The 22,704-nt window shown below is 42.4% G+C and overlaps 1 protein-coding gene across 1 annotated transcript in view; it reads left to right on the top strand.

The window, feature by feature from the left end:
- The window catches only part of LOC310966264 (dedicator of cytokinesis protein 3-like), a gene marked incomplete at its 5' end in the record, with an annotated part of 104,122 nt that overhangs the window by 37,141 nt on the left and 44,277 nt on the right, over positions 1 to 22,704 (top strand). The window contains 10 exon segments of the mRNA XM_083940844.1: positions 346 to 538; positions 1,487 to 1,602; positions 3,513 to 3,659; positions 4,857 to 4,955; positions 7,836 to 7,930; positions 8,019 to 8,094; positions 11,621 to 11,721; positions 13,733 to 13,791; positions 20,196 to 20,344; positions 22,113 to 22,198. Coding sequence (XP_083796970.1) covers positions 346 to 538; positions 1,487 to 1,602; positions 3,513 to 3,659; positions 4,857 to 4,955; positions 7,836 to 7,930; positions 8,019 to 8,094; positions 11,621 to 11,721; positions 13,733 to 13,791; positions 20,196 to 20,344; positions 22,113 to 22,198 — 1,121 coding nt within the window.

Here is a 22,704-nt window from a genome sequence, read left to right on the forward strand (position 1 = left end):
TGTGGTGTTTTCATCTGTTTTTGTGGTGTTTTCATCTGTTTTTGTGGCGTTTTCATCTGTTTATGTGGTGTTTTCATGTGTTTTAGTGGCGTTTTCATGTGTTTTTGTGGCGTTTTCATGTGTTTTTGTGGTGTTTTCAACTGTTTTTGTGGTGTTTTCATGTGTTTTTGTGGTGTTTTCATGTGTTTTTGTGGCGTTTTCATCCGTTTTAGTGGTGTTTTCATCTGTTTTAGTTTGTGCCAAGGTCTCATTTCCTCTGATCATAAAAGGGCATTTATGTGACGTCGTGGGGAGGGGCGTACGTCCGTTTACCTCTCTCTCTCTCTTCCTCCCCCCTCCCTTCAGGCCGCCCTGCTGAACGCGTTCCCGGGGATCTTCGACGAGCTGCTGCAGACGTTCACGCTGCCCGAGGTGGCGGAGTTCGTGCGTGGCACGCTCGCCGGCATGACGTCGGCGGCGCACGCCGGTCAGTCGGCCGACGCGGTGAAGCTGCAGTTCGTCGCCCGCACGGTCGAGAGCCGGCTCTTCTCTTTCCCAGGTAAGGGTTTGAGTCGTCGTGAGCACGTAAGCGTCTCCAAGGACTCGAACCGGCGAACCTCCGGTTCCCAGCAGAGTCACAGAGTCGTATTTTGAGTCATTTCGCATCAATTTTTAGCCATTTTGCATCTTTTTGAGGTGGTTTTGCATCTTTTTGTGCTCATTTTGCATCTTTTTGAGCCATTTTGCATCTTTTTGTGCTGTTTTGCATCTATTTTTAGCCATTTTGCATCTTTTTGTGGCGGTTTTGCATCTATTTTTGGTCATTTTGCATCTTTTTGAGGTGGTTTTGCATCTTTTTGAGTCATTTTGCATCTTTTTGTGCTGGTTTTGCATCTATTTTTAGTCATTTTGCATCTATTTTTGAGTCATTTTGCATCTTTTTGAGCCATTTTGCATCTATTTATAGCCATTTTGCATCTTTTTGTGGTGGTTTTGCATCTTTTTGTGCTGGTTTTGCATCTATTTTTAGTCATTTTGCATCTTTTTGTGCTGGTTTTGCATCTATTTTTAGTCATTTTGCATCTTTTTGTGATGGTTTTGCATCTATTTTTAGTCATTTTGCATCTTTTTGTGCTGGTTTTGCATCTATTTTTAGTCATTTTGCATCTTTTTGTGGTGGTTTTGCATCTATTTTTAGTCATTTTGCATCTTTTTGTGGTGGTTTTGCATCTATTTTTAGTCATTTTGCATCTTTCTTAGTCATTTTGCATCTTTTTGCATCTATTTTTAGCCATTTTGCATCTTTTTGAGTCATTTTGCATCTTTTTTTAGCCATTTTGCATCTTTTTTAGTCATTTTGCATCTAGTTTTAGCCATTTTGCATCTTTTTGCATCTATTTTTAGCCATTTTGCATCTTTTTGTGCTGGTTTTGCATCTATTTTTAACCTGTGTGTGTGTGTGTGTGTGTGTGTGTGTGTGTGTGTGTGTGTGTGTGTGTGTCCCCAGAGTCCCGGAGGGTCCTGCTCCCCGTGGTCCTGCACCACATCCGCCTGCACCTGCGCCAACGCAGCGAGCTCCTCGTCTGCTCCGGCGTCCTCTGCTCCGTCTTCTCCGTCGTCAAGGTAACCGCCCCTTTCCCCCCCTGTGTCGGCCATTTTGTTTGTTTTGACGTCGGCCATTTTGTTTGTTTTGACGTCGGCTATTTTGTTTGTTTTGACGACGATCCACTTTGTTTGTTTGACGTCGGCCATTTTGTTTGTTTGACGACGGCCATTTTGTTTTTTTTGACTGCGGCCATTTTGTTCGTTTTGACGTCGGACATTTTGTTTGTGTTGACGTCGGCCATTTTTTTGTTTGACGACGGCCATTTTGTTTTTTTTTACGTCGGCCATTTTGTTAGTTTTGACGTCGGCCATTTTGTTTGTTTTGACGTCGGCCATTTTGTTTGTTTGACGTCGGCCATTTTGTTTGTTTTGACGTCGGCCATTTTGTTTGTTTGACGTCCGCCATTTTGTTTGTTTGACGTCGGCCATTTTGTTTGTTTTTAACGTCGGCCATTTTGTTTGTTTTGACGTCGGACATTTTGTTTGTTTTGACGTCGGCCATTTTGTTTGTTTGACGTCGGCCATTTTTTTTGTTTGACGTCGGCCATTTTTTTGTTTGACGTCGGCCATTTTGTTTGTTAAACGTCGGCGATTTTGTTTGTTTTGACGTCGGCCATTTTGTTTGTGTTGACGTCGGCCATTTTGTTTGTTCTGACGTCGGCCATTTTGTTTGTTTGACGTCGGCCATTTTGTTTGTTTTGATGTCGGACGTTTTGTTAGTGTTGACGTCGGCCATTTTGTTTGTTTTGACGTCGGCCATTCGGTTTGTATGACGTCGGCCATTTTGTTTGTGTTGACGTCGGCCATTTTTTTGTTTGACGTCGGCCATTTTTTTGTTTGCCGTCGGACATTTTGTTTGTTTTGACGTCGGCCATTTTGTTTGTTTGACGTCGGCCATTTTTTTGTTTGACGTCGGCCATTTTGTTTGTTTGACGTCGGCCATTTTGTTTTGTTTGAAGTCCGCCATTTGGTCGTTTTGACGTCCGCCATTTTGTTTGTTTTGACGTCGGACATTTAGTTTGTTTGACGTCGGCCATTTTGTTAGTTTTGACGTCGGCCATTTTGTTTGTTTTGACGTCGACCATTTTGTTTGTTTGACGTCAGCCATTTTTTTGTTTGACGTCGGCCATTTTGTTTGTTTTGACGTCGGACATTTTTTTTGTTTGACTTCGGCCATTTTGTTTGTTTGACGTCCGCCATTTAGTTTGTTTGACGTCGGCCATTTTGTTTGTTTGACGTCGGCCATTTTGTTTGTTTGACGTCCGCCATTTTGTTTGTTTGACGTCGGCCATTTTGTTTGTTCTGACGTCGGCCATTTTGTTTGTTTGAAGTCGGCCATTTTGTTTGTTTTGACGTCGGACGTTTTGTTAGTGTTGACGTCGGCCATTTTGTTTGTTTTGACGTCGGCCATTCGGTTTGTATGACGTCGGCCATTTTGTTTGTGTTGACGTCGGCCATTTTTTTGTTTGACGTCGGCCATTTTTTTGTTTGCCGTCGGACATTTTGTTTGTTTTGACGTCGGCCATTTTGTTTGTTAAACGTTGGCGATTTTGTTTGTTTTGACGTTCGCCATTTTTTTGTTTGACGTCGGCCATTTTGTTTGTTTGACGTCGGCCATTTTGTTTTGTTTGAAGTCCGCCATTTTGTTCGTTTTGACGTCGGCCATTTTGTTTGTTTTGACGTCGGACATTTAGTTTGTTTGACGTCGGCCATTTTGTTAGTTTTGACGTCGGCCATTTTGTTTGTTTTGACGTCGACCATTTTGTTTTGTTTGACGTCAGCCATTTTTTTGTTTGACGTCGGCCATTTTGTTTGTTTTGACGTCGGACATTTTGTTTGTTTGAAGTCGGCCATTTTGTTTGTTTTGATGTCTTAATGACTTTGCAGATTTTTGTCCCCGCCCCCCGTACCCGCCCCCCCCCCCCCAGGACACGCGCACGCAGGAGGAAGTGGGGATGATGGCCGAGTCCCTGCTGGACGTCCTCCTGCGGACCCTGTTGTCCACCGCGGACAAGAGCCCGACGCGGGAGGCGGTAAGGGGTCAACGCTGTCCGCAGTGCGCCGCGGAGACCACTGTTAGTAACTAACGCTACTACGACGCCCAAACCCCCCCCCCCCGTGTTTTAGTGGTGCTTTCATCTGTTTTAGTGTGTTTTTGTGGTGTTTTCATACGTTTTAGTGTTTTTTTGAGGTGTTTTCATCCGTTTTAGTGTGTTTTAGTGGTGTTTTCATCCGTTTTAGTGTGTTTTTGTGGTGTTTTCATACGTTTTAGTGTGTTTTTTTGAGGTGTTTTCATCCGTTTTAGTGTGTTTTAGTGGTGTTTTCATCCGTTTTAGTGTGTTTTTGTGGTGTTTTCATCTGTTTTTGTGGTGTTTTCATGTTTTTTTATGGCGTTTTCATGTGTTTTTGGGGTGTTTTCATGTGTTTTTGTGGCGTTTTCATGTGTTTTAGGGGTGTTTTCATCCGTTTTAGTGGTCTTTTCATGTGTTTAAGTGGTGTTTTCATGTGTTTTAGTGGTGTTTTCATGTGTTTTTGTGGTGTTTTCATGTGTTTTAGGGGTGTTTTCATGTGTTCCAGTGGTGTTTTCATGTGTTTAAGTGGTGTTTTCATCAGTTTTAGTGGTGTTTTCATGTGTTTCAGTGGTGTTTTCATGTGTTTAAGTGGTGTTTTCATGTGTTTTTGTGGCGTTTTCATGTGTTTTAGTGGTGTTTTCATGTGTTTTAGTGGTGTTTTCATGTGTTTTTGTGTTGTTTTCATCTGTTTTTGTGTTGTTTTCATGTGTTCTTGGGGTTTTTCATGTGTTTTTGTGGCGTTTTCATGTGTTTTAGTGGTGTTTTCATGTGTTTTAGTGTTTTCATCTGTTTTCGTGGTATTTTCATCTGTTTTCGGGGTGTTTTCATGTGTTTAAGCGTGTCTTCATCTGTTTTTGTGGTGTTTTCGTGTGTTTTTGTGGCGTTTTCATGTGTTTTTGTGGTGTTTTCATGTGTTTTAGTGGTGTTTTCATCTGTTTTCGGGGTGTTTTCATGCGTTTTAGTGTTGTTTTCATGTGTTTTAGTGGTGTTTTCATGTGTTTTTGTGGTGTTCTCATGTGTTTTAGTGGTGTTCTCATGTGTTTTAGTGGTGTTTTCATGTGTTTTTGAGGCATTTTGACACACACTAACGCACACACACACACACGCACCCTCCTCTCCCTCCCATCCGCCACTCTCGCCGCCGAGTATTTCCATGGCAACGCCTCACACCAGCGTGTCCCCGTGTGTTTCCTGTCCCAGGGCGAGTACACGTCCTGCTTCCTGTCCCTCCTCGGACAGATGACGGACGTCCACTTCAAGCAGCTGCTGGAGAACTTCCAGAGCAAGGAGCAGCTCAAGGTACTTCCTGTCTTTCCCCTCCTCACTTCCTGTCTTTCCCCCTCCTCACTTCCTGTCTTACCCCTCCTCACTTCCTGTCTTTCCCCACCTCACTTCCTGTCTTTCCCCCTCCTCACTTCCTGTCTTTTCCCCTCCTCACTTCCTGTCTTTTCCCTTCCCTAACTTCCTGTCTTTCCCCCTCCTCACTTCCTGTCTTTTCCCTTCCCTAACTTCCTGTCTTTCCCCCTCCTCACTTCCTGTCTCTTCCCCTCCTCACTTCCTGTCTTTTCCCTCCTCACTTCCTGTCTTTTCCTTCCTCACTTCCTGTCTTTCCCCTCCTCACTTCCTGTCTTTTCCCCTCCTCACTTCCTGTCTTTTCCCCTCCTCACTTCCTGTCTTTTCCCTCCTCACTTTCTGTCTTTCCCCTCCTCACTTCCTGTCTTTCCCCCTCCTAACTTCCTGTGTTTTCCCCTCCTCACTTCCTGTTTTTCCCCTCCTCACTTCCTGTCTTTCCCCTCCTCACTTCCTGTCTTTTCCCCTCCTCACTTCCTGTCTTTTCCCCTCCTCACTTCCTGTCTTTTCCCCTCCTCACTTCCTGTCTTTTCCCCTCCTCACTTCCTGTCTTTTCCCCTCCTCACTTCCTGTCTTTCCCCCTCCTCACTTCCTGTCTTTCCCCTCCTCACTTCCTGTCTTTTCTCTTCCCTAACTTCCTGTCTTTCCCCCTCCTCACTTCCTGTCTTTCCCCTCCTCACTTCCTGTCTTTCCCTTCCTCACTTCCTGTCTTTCCCCCTCCTCACTTCCTGCCTTTCCCCTCCTCACTTCCTGTCTTTTCCCCTCCTCACTTCCTGTCTTTCCCCTCCTCACTTCCTGTCTTTTCCCCTCCTCACTTCCTGTCTTTCCCCTCCTCACTTCCTGTCATTTCCCCTTTATCACTTCCTGTCTTTTCCCCTCCTCACTTCCTGTCTTTCCCCTCCTCACTTCCTGTCTCATCCCCTCCTCACTTCCTGTCTTTTCCCTCCTAACTTCCTGTCTTTTCCCCTCCTCACTTCCTGTCTTTCCCCCTCCTCACTTCCTGTCTTTCCTTCCTCACTTCCTGTCTTTCCCCTCCTCACTTCCTGTCTTTCCCCCTCCTCACTTCCTGTCTTTCCCCTCCTCACTTCCTGTCTTTCCCCCTCCTCACTTCCTGTCTTTCCTTCCTCACTTCCTGTCTTTCCCCTCCTCACTTCCTGTCTTTCCCCTCCTCACTTCCTGTCTTTCCCCCTCCTCACTTCCTGTCTTTCCCTCCTCACTTCCTGTCTTTTCCCCTCCTCACTTCCTGTCTTTCCCCTCCTCACTTCCTGTCATTTCCCCTTTATCACTTCCTGTCTTTTCCCCTCCTCACTTCCTGTCTTTCCCCTCCTCACTTCCTGTCTCATCCCCTCCTCACTTCCTGTCTTTCCCCCTCCTCACTTCCTGTCTTTTCCCTTCCCTAACTTCCTGTCTTTCCCCCTCCTCACTTCCTGTCTTTCCCCTTCCTCACTTCCTGTCTTTTCCCTTCCCTAACTTCCTGTCTCTTCCCCTCCTCATTTCCTGTCTTTCCCCCTTCTCACTTCCTGTCTTTCCCCCTCCTCACTTCCTGTCTTTCCCCCTTCTCACTTCCTGTCTTTCCCCCTCCTCACTTCCTGTCTTTTCCCTTCCCTAACTTCCTGTCTTTCCCCCTCCTCACTTCCTGTCTCTTCCCCTCCTCACTTCCTGTCTTTCCCCCTCCTCACTTCCTGTCTTTCCTTCCTCACTTCCTGTCTTTCCCCTCCTCACTTCCTGTCTTTCCCCCTCCTCACTTCCTGTCTTTCCCCTCCTCACTTCCTGTCTTTTCTCTTCCCTAACTTCCTGTCTTTTCCCTTCCCTAACTTCCTGTCTTTTCCCCTCCTCACTTCCTGTCTTTCCTTCCTCACTTCCTGTCTTTCCCCTCCTCACTTCCTGTCTTTCACCTCCTCACTTCCTGTCTTTTCTCTTCCCTCACTTCCTGTCTTTTCTCTCCTCACTTCCTGTCTTTCACCTCCTCACTTCCTGTCTTTTCTCTTCCCTTACTTCCTGTCTTTCCCCCTCCTCACTTCCTGTCTCTTCCCCTCCTCTATTCCTGTCTTTTCCCTTCCCTAACTTCCTGTCTGTTCCCCTCCTCACTTCCTGTCTTTCCCCTCCTCACTTCCTGTCTTTTCCCTTCCCTAACTTCCTGTCTTTTCCCTTCCCTAACTTCCTGTCTTTTCCCCCCTCACTTCCTGTCTTTCCCCTCCTCACTTCCTGTCTTTTCTCTTCCCTAACTTCCTGTCTTTCCTTCCTCACTTCCTGTCTTTCCCCTCCTCACTTCCTGTCTTTCCCCCTCCTCACTTCCTGTCTTTCCCCCTCCTCACTTCCTGTCTTTTCCCCTCCTCACTTCCTGTCTTTTCCCCTCCTCACTTCCTGTCTTTCCCCTCCTCACTTCCTGTCTTTTCCCCTCCTCACTTCCTGTCTTTCCCCCTCCTCACTTCCTGTCTTTCCTTCCTCACTTCCTGTCTTTCCCCCCCTCACTTCCTGTCTTTCCCCTCCTCACTTCCTGTCTTTTCTCTTCCCTAACTTCCTGTCTTTCCTTCCTCACTTCCTGTCTTTCCCCTCCTCACTTCCTGTCTTTCCCCCTCCTCACTTCCTGTCTTTCCCCCTCCTCACTTCCTGTCTTTTCCCCTCCTCACTTCCTGTCTTTTCCCCTCCTCACTTCCTGTCTTTTCCCCTCCTCACTTCCTGTCTTTTCTCTTCCCTAACTTCCTGTCTTTTCCCTTCCCTAACTTCCTGTCTTTTCCCCTCCTCACTTCCTGTCTTACCCCTCCTCACTTCCTGTCTTTCTCCACCTCACTTCCTGTCTGTCCCACCTCACTTCCTGTCTGTCCCCAGGACTTCCTGTTGAGGATCCTATGCGCCTTCAGGAACCTGATGAAGCTCAGCGTTTACCCGCGCGACTGGAACGTCATGAGGCTCGTCACCAGCAGGTGAGACGGGAATCGAACGCGCGGCTAAAGCGGCGTTCGCGCGCGTCCGTGACTGAAGCGTACGTGTGCGTGTGTGTGTGTCCCGCAGCATCATCCTGACCACGGTTCAATACCTGTCGCCCGCTCTGCACGAGAACTTCACCGACGCCGATTTCGACTTCACGGTACGAGAGTTTTCATGTGTTTTAGTGGTGTTTTCATGTGTTTTAGTGGCGTTTTCATGTGTTTTAGTGGTGTTTTCATCTGTTTTAGTGGTGTTTTCATGTGTTTTTGTGGTGTTTTCATGTGTTTTTGTGGTGTTTTCATGTGTTTTTGTGGTGTTTTCATCTGTTTTTGTGGTGTTTTCATGTGTTTTAGTGGTGTTTTAATGTGTTTTAGTGGTGTTTTCATGTGTTTTTGTGGTGTTTTCATGTGTTTTAGTGGTGTTTTCATGTGTTTCAGTGGTGTTTTCATGTGTTTAGTGGTGTTTTCATGTGTTTTTGTGGTGTTTTCATGTGTTTCAGTGGTGTTTTCATGTGTTTTTGTGGTGTTTTCATGTGTTTTTGTGGTGTTTTCATGTGTTTTAGTGGTGTTTTCATGTGTTTTAGTGGTGTTTTCATGTGTTTTAGTGGTGTTTTCATGTGTATTAGTGGTGTTTTCATGTGTTTTTGTGGTGTTTTCATGTGTTTTAGTGGCGTTTTCATGTGTATTAGTGGTGTTTTCATGTGTTTTTGTGGTGTTTTAGTGGCGTTTTCATGTGTTTTAGTGGTGTTTTCATGTGTTTTTGTGGTGTTTTCATGTGTTTTAGTGGTGTTTTCATGTGTTTTAGGGGTGTTTTCATGTGTTTTAGTGGCGTTTTCATGTGTATTAGTGGTGTTTTCATGTGTTTTAGTGGTGTTTTCATGTGTTTTAGTGGCGTTTTCATGTGTATTAGTGGTGTTTTCATGTGTTTTTGTGGTGTTTTCATGTGTTTTAGTGGCGTTTTCATGTGTATTAGTGGTGTTTTCATGTGTTTTTGTGGTGTTTTAGTGGCGTTTTCATGTGTTTTAGTGGTGTTTTCATGTGTTTTTGTGGTGTTTTCATGTGTTTTAGTGGTGTTTTCATGTGTTTTAGGGGTGTTTTCATGTGTTTTAGTGGTGTTTTCATGTGTTTTAGTGGTGTTTTCATGTGTTTTAGTGGTGTTTTCATGTGTTTTAGTGGTGTTTTCATGTGTTTTTGTGGTGTTTTCATGTGTTTTAGTGGTGTTTTCATGTGTTTTTGTGGTGTTTTCATGTGTTTCAGTGGTGTTTTCATGTGTTTTTGTGGTGTTTTCATGTGTTTTTGTGGTGTTTTCATGTGTTTTAGTGGTGTTTTCATGTGTTTTAGTGGTGTTTTCATGTGTTTTAGTGGTGTTTTCATGTGTATTAGTGGTGTTTTCATGTGTTTTTGTGGTGTTTTCATGTGTTTTAGTGGCGTTTTCATGTGTATTAGTGGTGTTTTCATGTGTTTTTGTGGTGTTTTAGTGGCGTTTTCATGTGTTTTAGTGGTGTTTTCATGTGTTTTAGGGGTGTTTTCATGTGTTTTAGTGGCGTTTTCATGTGTATTAGTGGTGTTTTCATGTGTTTTAGTGGTGTTTTCATGTGTTTTAGTGGCGTTTTCATGTGTATTAGTGGTGTTTTCATGTGTTTTTGTGGTGTTTTCATGTGTTTTAGTGGCGTTTTCATGTGTATTAGTGGTGTTTTCATGTGTTTTTGTGGTGTTTTAGTGGCGTTTTCATGTGTTTTAGTGGTGTTTTCATGTGTTTTTGTGGTGTTTTCATGTGTTTTAGTGGTGTTTTCATGTGTTTTAGGGGTGTTTTCATGTGTTTTAGTGGTGTTTTCATGTGTTTTAGTGGTGTTTTCATGTGTTTTAGTGGTGTTTTCATGTGTTTTAGTGGTGTTTTCATGTGTTTTTGTGGTGTTTTCATGTGTTTTAGTGGTGTTTTCATGTGTTTCTGTGGTGTTTTCATGTGTTTTAGTGGTGTTTTCATGTGTTTTAGTGGTGTTTTCATGTGTTTTAGTGGTGTTTTCATTTGTTTTAGTGGTGTTTTCATGTGTTTTAGGGGTGTTTTCATGTGTTTTTGTGGTGTTTTAGTGGTGTTTTCATCTGTTTTAGTGGCGTTTTCATGTGTTTTAGTGGTGTTTTCATGTGTTTTAGGGGTGTTTTCATGTGTTTTTGTGGTGTTTTAGTGGTGTTTTCATCTGTTTTAGTGGCGTTTTCATGTGTTTTAGTGGTGTTTTCATGTGTTTTAGTGGTGTTTTCATCTGTTTTAGTGGCGTTTTCATGTGTTTTAGTGGTGTTTTCATGTGTTTTAGTGGTGTTTTCATGTGTTTTTGTGGTGTTTTAGTGGTGTTTTCATCTGTTTTAGTGGCGTTTTCATGTGTTTTAGTGGTGTTTTCATGTGTTTTAGTGGTGTTTTGATGTGTTTAGTGGTGTTTTCATCTGCTTTAGTGGTGTTTTCATGTGTTTTTGTGGTGTTTTAGTGGTGTTTTCATGTGTTTAGTGGTGTTTTCATGTGTTTTAGTGGTGTTTTCATGTGTTTTTGTGGTGTTTTCATGTGTTTTAGGGGTGTTTTCATGTGTTTTCGTGGTGTTTTCATCTGTTTTTGTGGTGTTTTCATGTATTTTAGTGGTGTTTTCATGTGTTTTAGTGGTGTTTTCATCTGTTTTTGTGGTGTTTTCATGTGTTTTAGTGGTGTTTTCATGTGTTTTTGTGGTGTTTTAGTGGTGTTTTCATGTGTTTTTGTGGTGTTTTCATGTGTTTTAGTGGTGTTTTCATGTGTTTTAGTGGTGTTTTCATGTGTTTTAGTGGTGTTTTCATGTGTTTTTGTGGTGTTTTCATATGTTTTAGTGGTGTTTTCATGTGATTTAGTGGTGTTTTCATGTGTTTTAGTGGTGTTTTCATGTGTTTTAGTGGTGTTTTCATCCGTTTTAGTGGTGTTTTCATGTGTTTTAGTGGTGTTTCCATGTGTTTTAGTGGCATTTTCATGTGTTTTAGTGGTGTTTTCATGTGTTTTAGTGGTGTTTTCATGTGTTTTAGTGATGTTTTCATGTGTATTTGTGGTGTTTTCATGTGTTTTAGTGGTGTTTTCATCCGTTTTAGTGGTGTTTTCATGTGTTTTAGTGGTGTTTCCATGTGTTTTACTGGCATTTTCATGTGTTTTAGTGGTGTTTCCATCCGTATTAGTGGCATTTCCATCCGTTTTTGTGGTGTTTCCATCTGTTTTTGTTGGGTTTTCATGTGTTTTAGTGGTGTTTTCATGTGTTTTAGTGGTGTTTCCATGTGTTTTACTGGCATTTTCATGTGTTTTAGTGGTGTTTCCATCCGTATTAGTGGCATTTCCATCCGTTTTTGTGGTGTTTCCATCCGTTTCAGTGGTGTTTCCATGTGTTTTAGTGGTGTTTCCATGTGTTGTAGTGGTGTTTCTATGTGTTTTAGTGTCATATTCATCCGTTTTTGTGGTGTTTTCAACTGTTTTTGTGGCGTTTTCATCTGTTTTTAATCGTTTTTGTAGTGTTTTCATCTGTTTTTGTGGCGTTTTCATCTGTTTTTAATCGTTTTTGTGGCGTTTCCATCCGTTTTAGTGGTGTTTTCATGTGTTTTAGGGGTGTTTTCATGTGTTTTTGTGGTGTTTTCATCTGTTTTCGTGGCGTTTCCACCTGTTTTAGTGGCGTTTCCATGTGTTTCCATCAGGTGTGGAACTCCTACTTCGGCCTGTCTGTGCTCTACATCAACCAGCCCAGTTTACAGCTGGAGAACCTGAGTGCTGCTAAAAGGAGGAAGGTGGTGGACAAGTGAGGACACACACACACACACTCACACACACACACACACACACTCACGCACACACACACACACACACACACACACACACTCACACACACACACACACTCACGCACGCACGCACGCACACACGCACGCACGCACGCACGCACGCACGCACGCACACAGACACACACACACACACATAGAGCCATTCTGCATCTATTTTGAGCCATTTTGCATCTTTTTGCATCTTTTTTTGGTCATTTTGCATCTTTTTGCATTTATTTTGAGCCATTTTGCATCTTCTTGTGGTGGTTTTGCATCTATTTTGCGCCATTTTGCATCTTTTTGCACCTATTTTTAGTCATTTTGCATCTTTTTTTGAGCCATTTTGCATCTTTTTGCATCTATTTTGAGCCATTTTACATCTATTTTGAGCCATTTTGCATCTTTTTGCATCTATTTTTAGTCATTTTGCATCTATTTGCATCTATTTGAGCCATTTTGCATCCTTTTGCATTTATTTTGAGCCATTTTGCATCTTTTTTTAGCCCTGTTGTAACTTTTTGCATCTATTTTGAGCCATTTTGCATCTTTTTCCATCTAGTTTGAGGAATTTTGCATCTTTTTTTAGCTATTTTGCATCTTTTTGCATCTGTTTTGAGCCATTTTGCATCTGTTTTGAGCCATTTTGCATCTTTTTGTGGTCGTTTTGCATCTATTTTGAGCCATTTTGCATCTTTTTGTGGTGGTTTTGCATCTATTTTTCGCCATTTTGCATCTTTTTGCATCTGTTTTGAGCCATTTTACATCTATTTTGAGCCATTTTGCATCTATTTTTAGTCATTTTGCATCTATTTGCATCTATTTGAGCCATTTTGCATCCTTTTGCATCTATTTTGAGCCATTTAGCATCTTTTTTTAGCCCTGTTGTAACTTTTTGCATCTATTTTGAGCCATTTTGCATCTTTTTTCCATCTAGTTTGAGGCATTTTGCATCTTTTTTGAGCTATTTTGCATCGTTTTGCATCTGTTTTGAGCCATTTTGCATCTGTTTTGAGCCATTTGCATCTTTTTGTGGTCGTTTTGCATCTATTTGAGCCATTTTGCATCCTTTTGCATTTATTTTGAGCCATTTTGCATCTTTTTTTAGCCCTGTTGTAACTTTTTGCATCTATTTTGAGCCATTTTGCATCTTTTTGCGTCTATTTTGAGCCATTTTGCATCTTTTTGCATCAATTCTGAGACATTTTGCATCTTTTTTTAGCCCTGTTGTAACTTTTTGCATCTATTTTGAGCCATTTTGCATCTTTTTGCGTCTATTTTGAGCCATTTTGCATCTTTTTGCATCAATTCTGAGACATTTTGCATCTTTTGGCATCTGTTTTGAGTCATTTTGCATCTTTGTGTGGTGGTTTTGCATCTTTTTTTTTAGCCATTTTGCATCTTTTTGCATCTATGTTTAGCCATTTTGCAGCTTTTTTTAGCCATTTTGCATCTTTTAGCATCCATTTGGAGCCATTTTGCATCTTTGTGTGGTGGTTTTGCATCTATTTTGAGCCATTTTGCATCTTTTTGCATCTATTTTGAGCCATTTTGCATCTTTTTGCATCTATTTTGAGCCATTTTGCATCTTTTTGCATTCATTTCGAGCCATTTTGCATCTTTTTGTGGTGGTTTTGCATCTATTTTGAGCCATTTTGCATCTATTTCTAGTCATTTTGCATCTTTTTTTGAGCCATTTTGCATCCTTTTGCATCTATTTTGAGCCAATTTGCATCTTTTTGCATCTATTTTGAGCCATTTTGCATCTTTTTGCATCTAGTTTGAGCCATTTTGCATCTTTTTGCAACTAGTTTGAGCCATTTTGCATCTTTTTGCGTCTATTTTGAGCCATTTTGCATCTTTTTGCATCTAGTTTGAGCCATTTTGCATCTTTTTGCGTCTATTTTGCATCTTTTTGCATCTATTTTGAGCCATTTTGCATCTTTTTGCGTCTGTTCTGAGCCATTTTGCATCCCCTTCCTGTGTCTCTGCAGGTACGGTGACATGAGAGTGAAGATGACGTACGAACTGTTCCACATGTGGCAGAACCTCGGTGAGTTGTTCCCCTTTCACCTACGCACTTCCTGTTTCCTGTTTCCTGTTTCCTGTTTCCTGTTTCCGGAAACAAGAAACAGGAAACAGGAAACAGGAAAGGACGGACGATCAGGGAACAGGAAGGAGGAGACATGAAGAGGAAACAGGAAGGAGGAAACAGGAAGAGGAAACAGGAAGGTGGAAACAGGAAGAGGAAACAGGAAAGAGGAAACAGGAAGGAGGAAACAGGAAGAGGAAACAGGAAGGAGGAAACAGGAAGAGGAAATAGGAAGAGAAAACAGGATGAGGAAACAGGAAGAGGAAACAGGAAGAGGAAACAGGAAGAGGAAACAGGAAGGGGGAAACAGGAAGAGGAAGGAGGAAATAGGAAGAGGAAACAGGAAGAGGAAGGAGGAAATAGGAAGAGGAAACAGGAAGAGGAAACAGGAAGAGGAAACAGGAAGAGGAAACAGGAAAGAGGAAACAGGAAGAGGAAACAGGACGAGGAAACAGGAAGAGGAAACAGGAAGAGGAAATAGGAAGAGGAAACAGGAAGAGGAAACAGGAAGAGGAAATAGGAAGAGGAAACAGGAAGAGGAAACAGGAAGGGGGAAACAGGAAGAGGAAGGAGGAAATAGGAAGAGGAAACAGGAAGAGGAAGGAGGAAATAGGAAGAGGAAACAGGAAGAGGAAACAGGAAGAGGAAACAGGAAGAGGAAACAGGAAAGAGGAAACAGGAAGAGGAAACAGGACGAGGAAACAGGAAGAGGAAACAGGAAGAAGGAAACAGGAAGAGGAAACAGGAAGAGGAAATAGGAAGAGGAAACAGGAAGGTGGAAATAGAATGAGGAAACAGGAAGAGGAAACAGGAAGAGGAAACAGGAAGGAGGAGACAGGAAGAGGAAAAGGAAACAGGAAGAGGAAACAGAAAGAGGAAACAGGAAGGAGGAAACAGGAAGAGGAAACAGGAAGAGGAAACAGGAAGAGGAAACAGGATGAGGAAACAGGAAGAGGAAACAGGAAGAGGAAACAGGAAGGGGGAAACAGGAAGAGGAAACAGGAAGAGGAAACAGGAAGGTGGAAATAGGATGAGGAAACAGGAAGAGGAAACAGGAAGAGGAAACAGGACGAGGAAACAGGAAGGAGGAAACAGGAAGAGGAAACAGGAAGGAAGAAACAGGAAGAGAAAACAGGAAGAGGAAAAAGGAAGAGGAAACAGGAAGAGGAAACAGGACGAGGAAACAGGAAGGAGGAAACAGGAAGAGGAAACAGGAAGAGGAAACAGGAAGGAAGAAACAGGAAGAGGAAACAGGAAGAGGAAACAGGATGAGGAAACATGAAGAGGAAACAGGAAGGAGGAAACAGGAAGAGGAAACAGGAAGGGGGAAACAGGAAGAGGAAACAGGAAGAGGAAATAGGAAGAGGAAACAGGAAGAGGAAACAGGAAGAGGAAGGAGGAAGAGGAAACAGGAAGAGGAAATAGGAAGAGGACACAGGAAGAGGAAACAGGAAGAGGAAACAGGAAGAGGAAATAGGAATCGGAAACAGGAAGAGGAAACAGGAAAGTGGAAATAGGATGAGGAAACAGGAAGAGGAAACAGGAAGGAGGAAATAGGAAGAGGAAACAGGAAGAGGAAACAGGAAGAGGAAACAGGATGAGGAAACAGGAAGAGGAAACAGGAAGGAGGAAACAGGAAGAGGAAACAGGAAGGGGGAAACAGGAAGAGGAAACAGGAAGAGGAAATAGGAAGAGGAAACAGGAAGAGGAAATTGGAAGAGGAAACAGGAAGAGGAAACAGGAAAGTGGAAATAGGATGAGGAAACTGGAAGAGGAAACAGGAAGGTGGAAATAGGATGAGGAAACAGGAAGAGGAAACAGGAAGAGGAAACAGGAGGAGGAAACAGGATGAGGAAACAGGAAGAGGAAACAGGAAGAGGAAACAGGAAGAGGAAACAGGAAGAGGAAATAGGAAGAGGAAACAGGAAGAGGAAACAGGAAAGTGGAAATAGGATGAGGAAACAGGAAGAGGAAACAGGAAGGTGGAAATAGGATGAGGAAACAGGAAGAGGAAACAGGAAGAGGAAACAGGAGGAGGAAACAGGATGAGGAAACAGGAAGAGGAAACAGGAAGAGGAAACAGGAAGAGGAAACAGGAAGAGGAAATAGGAAGAGGAAACAGGAAGAGGAAACAGGAAAGTGGAAATAGGATGAGGAAACAGGGAGAGGAAACAGGAAGAGGAAACAGGAAGAGGAAAACAGGAAGAGGAAACAGGAAGGAGGAAATAGGAAGAGGAAACAGGAAGAGGAAACAGGAAGGAGAAAACAGGATGAGGAAACAAGAAGAGGAAATAGGAAGAGGAAACAGGAAGAGGAAACAGGAAGGAGAAAACAGGATGAGGAAACAGGAAGAGGAAACAGGAAGAGGAAACAGGAAGAGGAAACAGGAAGGAGGAGACAGGAAGAGGAAATTGGAAGAGGAAACAGGAAGAGGAAACAGGAAAGTGGAAATAGGATGAGGAAACAGGAAGAGGAAACAGGAAGGTGGAAATAGGATGAGGAAACAGGAAGAGGAAACAGGAAGAGGAAACAGGAGGAGGAAACAGGATGAGGAAACAGGAAGAGGAAACAGGAAGAGGAAACAGGAAGAGGAAATAGGAAGAGAAAACAGGAAGAGGAAACAGGAAAGTGGAAATAGGATGAGGAAACAGGAAGAGGAAACAGGAAGGTGGAAATAGGATGAGGAAACAGGAAGAGGAAACAGGAAGAGGAAACAGGAGGAGGAAACAGGATGAAGAAACAGGAAGAGGAAACAGGAAGAGGAAATAGGAAGAGGAAACAGGAAGAGGAAACAGGAAAGTGGAAATAGGATGAGGAAACAGGGAGAGGAAACAGGAAGAGGAAACAGGAGGAAAACAGGAAGAGGAAACAGGAAGGAGGAAATAGGAAGAGGAAACAGGAAGAGGAAACAGGAAGGAGAAAACAGGATGAGGAAACAAGAAGAGGAAATAGGAAGAGGAAACAGGAAGAGGAAACAGGAAGGAGAAAACAGGATGAGGAAACAGGAAGAGGAAACAGGAAGAGGAAACAGGAAGAGGAAACAGGAAGGAGGAGACAGGAAGAGGAAGAGGAAACAGGAAGAGGAAACAGAAAGAGGAAACAGGAAGGAGGAAACAGGATGAGGAAACAGGAAGAGGAAACAGGAAGAAGGAAACAGGAAGAGGAAACAGGAAGAGGGAACAGGAAGAGGAAGCAGTTACGAGGAAACGACGGACAAATGGGAAATGGGAAAATGTGTTGATGACCTATTGATGTGTTGTGTTGTTGTGTTGTTATGTTGTGTTGTGTTGTGTTGTTGTTGTGTTGTGTTGTTGTTGTTTTGTGTTGTTATTGTGTTGTTGTGTTGCTGTGTTGTGTTGTGTTGTTGTGTTGTTGTGTTGTGTTGTTGTGTTGTTGTTGTTGTGTTGTTGTGTTGTGTTGTTGTGTTGTGTTGTGTTGTTATTGTGTTGTGTTGTTATTGTGTTGTTGTGTTGTGTTGTTGTGTTGTTGTTGTGTTGTGTTGTGTTGTTGTTGTGTTGTGTTGTTATTGTGTTGTTGTGTTGCTGTGTTGTGTGGTGTTGTGTTGTTGTGTTGTTGTGTTGTGTTGTTTTGTTGTTGTTGTTGTGTTGTTGTGTTGTGTTGTTGTGTTGTGTTGTTATTGTGTTGTGTTGTTATTGTGTTGTTGTGTTGTGTTGTTGTGTTGTGTTGTGTTGTTGTGTTGTGTTGTTGTTGTGTTGTTGTTGTGTTGTTGTTGTTGTGTTGTTGTGTTGATGACTGATTGTTGTGTTGTGTTGTTGTTGTGTTGTTGTGTTGTGTTGTTGTGTTGTTGTTGTTGTGTTGTTGTTGTGTTGTTGTGTTGTGTTGTTGTGTTGTTGTTGTGTTGTTGTGTTGTGTTGTTGTGTTGTTGTTGTGTTGTTGTGTTGTGTTGTTGTGTTGTTGTGTTGTTGTGTTGTGTTGTTGTTGTGTTGTTGTTGTGTTGTTGTTGTTGTGTTGTTGTGTTGATGACTGATTGTTGTGTTGTTGTTGTTGTTGTTGTTGTGTTGATGACTGATTGTTGTGTTGTGTTGTTGTTGTGTTGTTGTGTTGATGACTGATTGTTGTGTTGTGTTGTTGTTGTTGTTGTGTTGATGACTGATTGTTGTGTTGTTGTTGTTGTGTTGTTGTGTTGTGTTGTTGTTGTTGTGTTGCTGTTGTGTTGTTGTGTTGTTATGTTGTGTTGTTGTGTTGTTGTGTTGTTGATGTGTTGTTGTTGTGTTGTTGTGTTGTGTTGTGTTGTGTTATTGTGTTGTTGTGTTGTTGTGTGTTGTTGTTGTTGTTGTTGTTGTGTTGTTGTTGTGTTGTTGTGTTGTGTTGTTGTGTTGTTGTGTTGTGTTGTTGTTGTGTTGTTGTGTTGTTGTTGTGTTGTGTTGTTGTGTTGTGTTGTTGTTGTGTTGTTGTTGTGTTGTTGTGTTGTTGTTGTGTTGTTGTTGTTGTTGTGTTGTTGTTGTGTTGTTGTGTTGTGTTGTTGTTGTGTTGTTGTTGTGTTGTGTTGTTGTTGTTGTTGTTGTGTTGTTGTGTTGTTGTTGTGTTGTGGTGTTGTGTTGTTGTTGTGTTGTTGTTGTGTTGTGTTGTTGTTGTTGTGTTGCTGTGTTGTTGTTGTGTTGTGTTGTTGTTGTGTTGTTGTGTCGTGTTGTTGTTGTTGTGTTGTTGTGTTGTTGTTGTGTTGTTGTTGTGTTGTTGTGTTGTTGTGTTGTTGCGTTGAGTTGTGTCGTGTTGTTGTGTTGTTGTTGTGTTGTGTTGTTGTGTTGTTGATGTGTTGTTGTGTTGTTGTGTTGTTGTTGTGTTGTTGTTGTTGTGTTGATGTGTTGTGTTGTTGTTGTTGTGTCGTTGTTGTGTTGTTGTCGTGTTGATGTGTTGTTGTGTTGTTGTGTTGTTGTTGTTGTTTTGTTGTTGTGTTGTTGTTGTGTTGTTGTTGTGTTGTTGTTGTTGTGTTGTTGTGTTGTTGTTGTTGTGTTGATGACTGATTGTTGTGTTGTGTTGTTGTTGTGTTGTGTTGTTGTGTTGTTGTTGTTGTGTTGTGTTGTTGTTATGTTGTGTATTTGTGTTGTGTTGTGTTGTGTTGTTGTGTTGTTGTGTTGTGTTGTTGTGTTGTTGTTGTGTTGTGTTGTTGTGTTGTTGTTGTTGTGTTGTGTTGTTGTGTTGTGTTATTGTGTTGTTGTGTTGTTGTGTTGTTGTGTGTTGTGCTGTTGTGTTGTTATTGTGTTGTTGTGTTGTTGTTGTTGTGTTGTGTTATTGTGTTGTGTTGTTGCGTTGTGTCGTGTTGTTGTGTTGTGTTGTTGATGTGTTGTTGTTGTGTTGTTGTGTTGTGTTGTGGTGTTGTGTTGTTGTGTTGTTGTGTTGTTGTTGTGTTGTTGTTGTGTTGTTGTTGTGTTGTTGTTGTTGTTGTTGTGTTGTTGTTGTTGTTGTGTTGTGTTGTTGTGCTGTGTTGTTGTTGTGTTGTTGTTGTTGTTGTTGTGTTGTGTTGTTGTGTTATTGTGTGGTTGTGTTGTTGTTGTGTTGTTGTGTTGTGTTGTTGTGTTGTTGTGTTGTGTTTTGTTGTTATGTTGTTGTGTTGTTGTGTTGTTGTGTTGTTGTTGTGTTGTTGTTGTGTTGTTGTGTTGTTATGATGTGTTGTTGTGTTGTGTTGTTGTTGTGTTGTTGTTGTTTTGTTGTTGTGTTGTTGTTGTGTTGTTGTTGTGTTGTTGTGTTGTGTTGTTGTGTTGTTGTTGTGTTGTTATGTTGTGTTGTGTTGTTGTTGTGTTGCTTTGTTGTGTTGTTGTTGTGTTGTGTTGTTGTTGTGTTGCTGTGTTGTGTTGTTGTTGTGTTGTGGTGTTGTGTTGTTGTGTTGTTGTGTTGTGTTGTTGTTGTGTTGTGTTGTTGTGTTGTTGTGTTGTGTTGTTGTTGTGTTGTGTTGTGTTGTTGTTGTGTTGCTGTGTTGTGTTGTTGTTGTGTTGTGTTGTTGTGTTGTGTTGTTGTTGTGTTGTGTTGTTGTGTTGTGTTGTTGTTGTGTTGTTGTTGTTGTGTTGTTGTGTTGTGTTGTTGTGTTGTTGTTGTTGTGTTGTTGTGTTGATGACTGATTGTTGTGTTGTTGTTGTGTTGTTGTGTTGTTGTGTTGATGACTGATTGTTGTGTTGTTGTTGTGTTGTTGTTGTTGTGTTTTTGTGTTGATGACTGATTGTTGTCTTGTTGTGTTGTTGTGTTGATGTTGTGTTGTATTGTGTTGTTGTGTTGTATTTGTATTGTTGTTGTGTTGTTGTGTTGTTGTTGTGTTGTTGTTGTTGTGTTGTTGTTGTTGTGTTGTGTTGTGTTGTTGTGTTGTTGTTGTGTTGTGTTGTTGTGTTGTTGTGTGTCTGTCCCGCCCCCCCCAGGCGACAACAAGGTGCACTTCATCCCGGGGATGATCGGCCCGTTCCTGGGGGTGACCCTGGTCCCCGAGGCGACGGTCCGCACCATTATGATCCCCATCTTCCACGACATGATGGACTGGGAGCAGCGCAGGAACGGCAACTTCAAACAGGTGCGCAGGACACATTTGGCATCCCTCTGTGCTGGTTTTGCATCTTTGTGTGCTCATTTTGCATCTCTTCGTGCTCATAATGCATCTCTTTGTGCTGATTTTGCATCTTTTTTTAGTCATTTTGCATCTTTCCATGCTGATTTTGCATCTTTTCCCGCTGATTGTGCATCTTTTGTGTTGATTTTGCATCTTTTCGTGCTGGTTTTGCATCTCTTCGTGCTGATTTTGCATCTCTTCGTGCTCATTTGGCATCTTTCTGTGCTGGTTTTGCATCTTTTTGTGCTCGTTTTGCATCTTTTTGTGCTCATTTTGCATCTTTCGTGCTGGTTTTGCATCTCTTCGTGCTCATTTTGCATCTTTGTCTGCTAATTTTGCATCTTTTGTGCTCATTTTGCATCTTTTTGTGCTGGTTTTGCATCTATTTTTAGTCATTTTGCATCTTTTTGTGCTGGTTTTGCATCTATTTTTAGTCATTTTGCATCTTTTTGTGGTGGTTTTGCATCTATTTTTAGTCATTTTGCATCTTTTTGAGGTGGTTTTGCATCTATTTTTAGTCATTTTGCATCTTTTTGTGCTGGTTTTGCATCTATTTTTAGTCATTTTGCATCTTTTTGTGCTGGTTTTGCATCTATTTTTACTCATTTTGCATCTTTTTGTGCTTGTTTTGCATCTATTTTTAGTCATTTTGCATCTTTTTGTGCTGGTTTTGCATCTATTTTTTGTCATTTTGCATCTTTTTGTGCTGGTTTTGCATCTATTTTTACTCATTTTGCATCTCTTCGTGCTGATTTTGCATCTCTTCATACTCATTTTGCATCTTTTCGTGCTCATTTTGCATCTTTTCGTACTCATTTTGCATCTTTTTGTGCTGGTTTTGCATCTATTTTTAGTCATTTTGCATCTTTTTGTGCTGGTTTTGCATCTATTTTTACTCATTTTGCATCTCTTCGTGCTGATTTTGCATCTCTTCATACTCATTTTGCATCTTTTCGTGCTCATTTTGCATCTTTTCGTACTCATTTTGCATCTTTTCGTACTCATTTTGCATCTCTTCGTGCTCATTTTGCATCTTTTCGTACTCATTTTGCATCTTTTGGTGTCATTTTGCATCTTTCTGTGCTGGTTTTGCATCTTTTCGTGCTGGTTTTGCATCTTTTCGTGTTCATTTTGCATCTTTTCGTATTCATTGTGCATCTCCCTGTGTGCTGATTGTGCATCTCTCTGTGTGCTGATTGTGCATCCCTGTGTGCTGATTGTGCATCTCCCTGCGTGCTGATTCTGCATCCCTGTGTGCTGATTGTGCATCTCTCTGTGTGCTGATTGTGCATCTCCATGTGTGCTGATTGTGCATCCTTGTGTGCTGATTGTGCATCTCCCTGTGTGCTGATTGTGCATCTCCCTGTGTGCTGATTGTGCATCTCCCTGTGTGCTGATTGTGCATCCCTGTGTGCTGATTGTGCATCCCCTGTGTGCTGATTGTGCATCCCTGTGTGTGCTGATTGTGCATCCCCCTGTGTGCTGATTGTGCATCCCTGTGTGTGCTGATTGTGCATCCCCCTGTGTGCTGATTGTGCATCCCTGTGTGTGCTGATTGTGCGTCCCTCTGTGTGCTGATTGTGCATCCCCCTGTGTGCTGATTGTGCATCCCCCTGTGTGCTGATTGTGCATCCCCCTGTGTGCTGATTGTGCATCCCCCTGTGTGCTGATTGTGCATCCCCCTGTGTGCTGATTGTGCATCCCCCTGTGCACTCATTGTGCATCCCCTCAGGTGGAGGCGGAGCTCCTGGATAAACTGGACTCTTTGGTTTCTGACGGCAAAGGAGACGAAAACTACAGGGAGCTGTTCGGCCTGCTGTGAGACCTCTCTCTCTCTTTTTCATCCCTCCATCTCTGCTGTGAGACCTCTCTCTCTCTTTTTCATCCCTCCATCTCTGCTGTGAGACCTCTCTCTCTCTTTTTCATCCCTCCATCATCCCTCCATCTTTCCTCTGTCATCCCTCCATCTGTCATCCCTCCATCATCCCTCCATCCATCCCTCCGTCTTTCATCCCTCCATCATCCCTCTATCATCCATCTCTGGTGTGAGACTTCCATCCCTCCGTCTGTCATCCCTCCATCATCCCTCCATACATCTATCATCCCTCCATCTCTGCTGTGAGACTTCCATCCCTCCGTCTGTCATCCCTCCATCATCCCTCTGTCATCCCTCTATCCCTCCATCTGTCATCCCTCCATCTCTGCTGTGAGACTTCCATCCCTCCGTCATCCCTCCATCCATCATCCCTCTATCATCCCTCCATCATCCCTCTGTCATCCCTCCATCTCTGCTGTGAGACCTCTCTCTCTCTTTTTATCAGCCC

The sequence above is a fragment of the Echiichthys vipera genome, assembly GCF_963691815.1.
Source record: "Echiichthys vipera genome assembly, contig: SCAFFOLD_42, whole genome shotgun sequence".
Taxonomy (NCBI): domain Eukaryota; kingdom Metazoa; phylum Chordata; class Actinopteri; order Perciformes; family Trachinidae; genus Echiichthys; species Echiichthys vipera.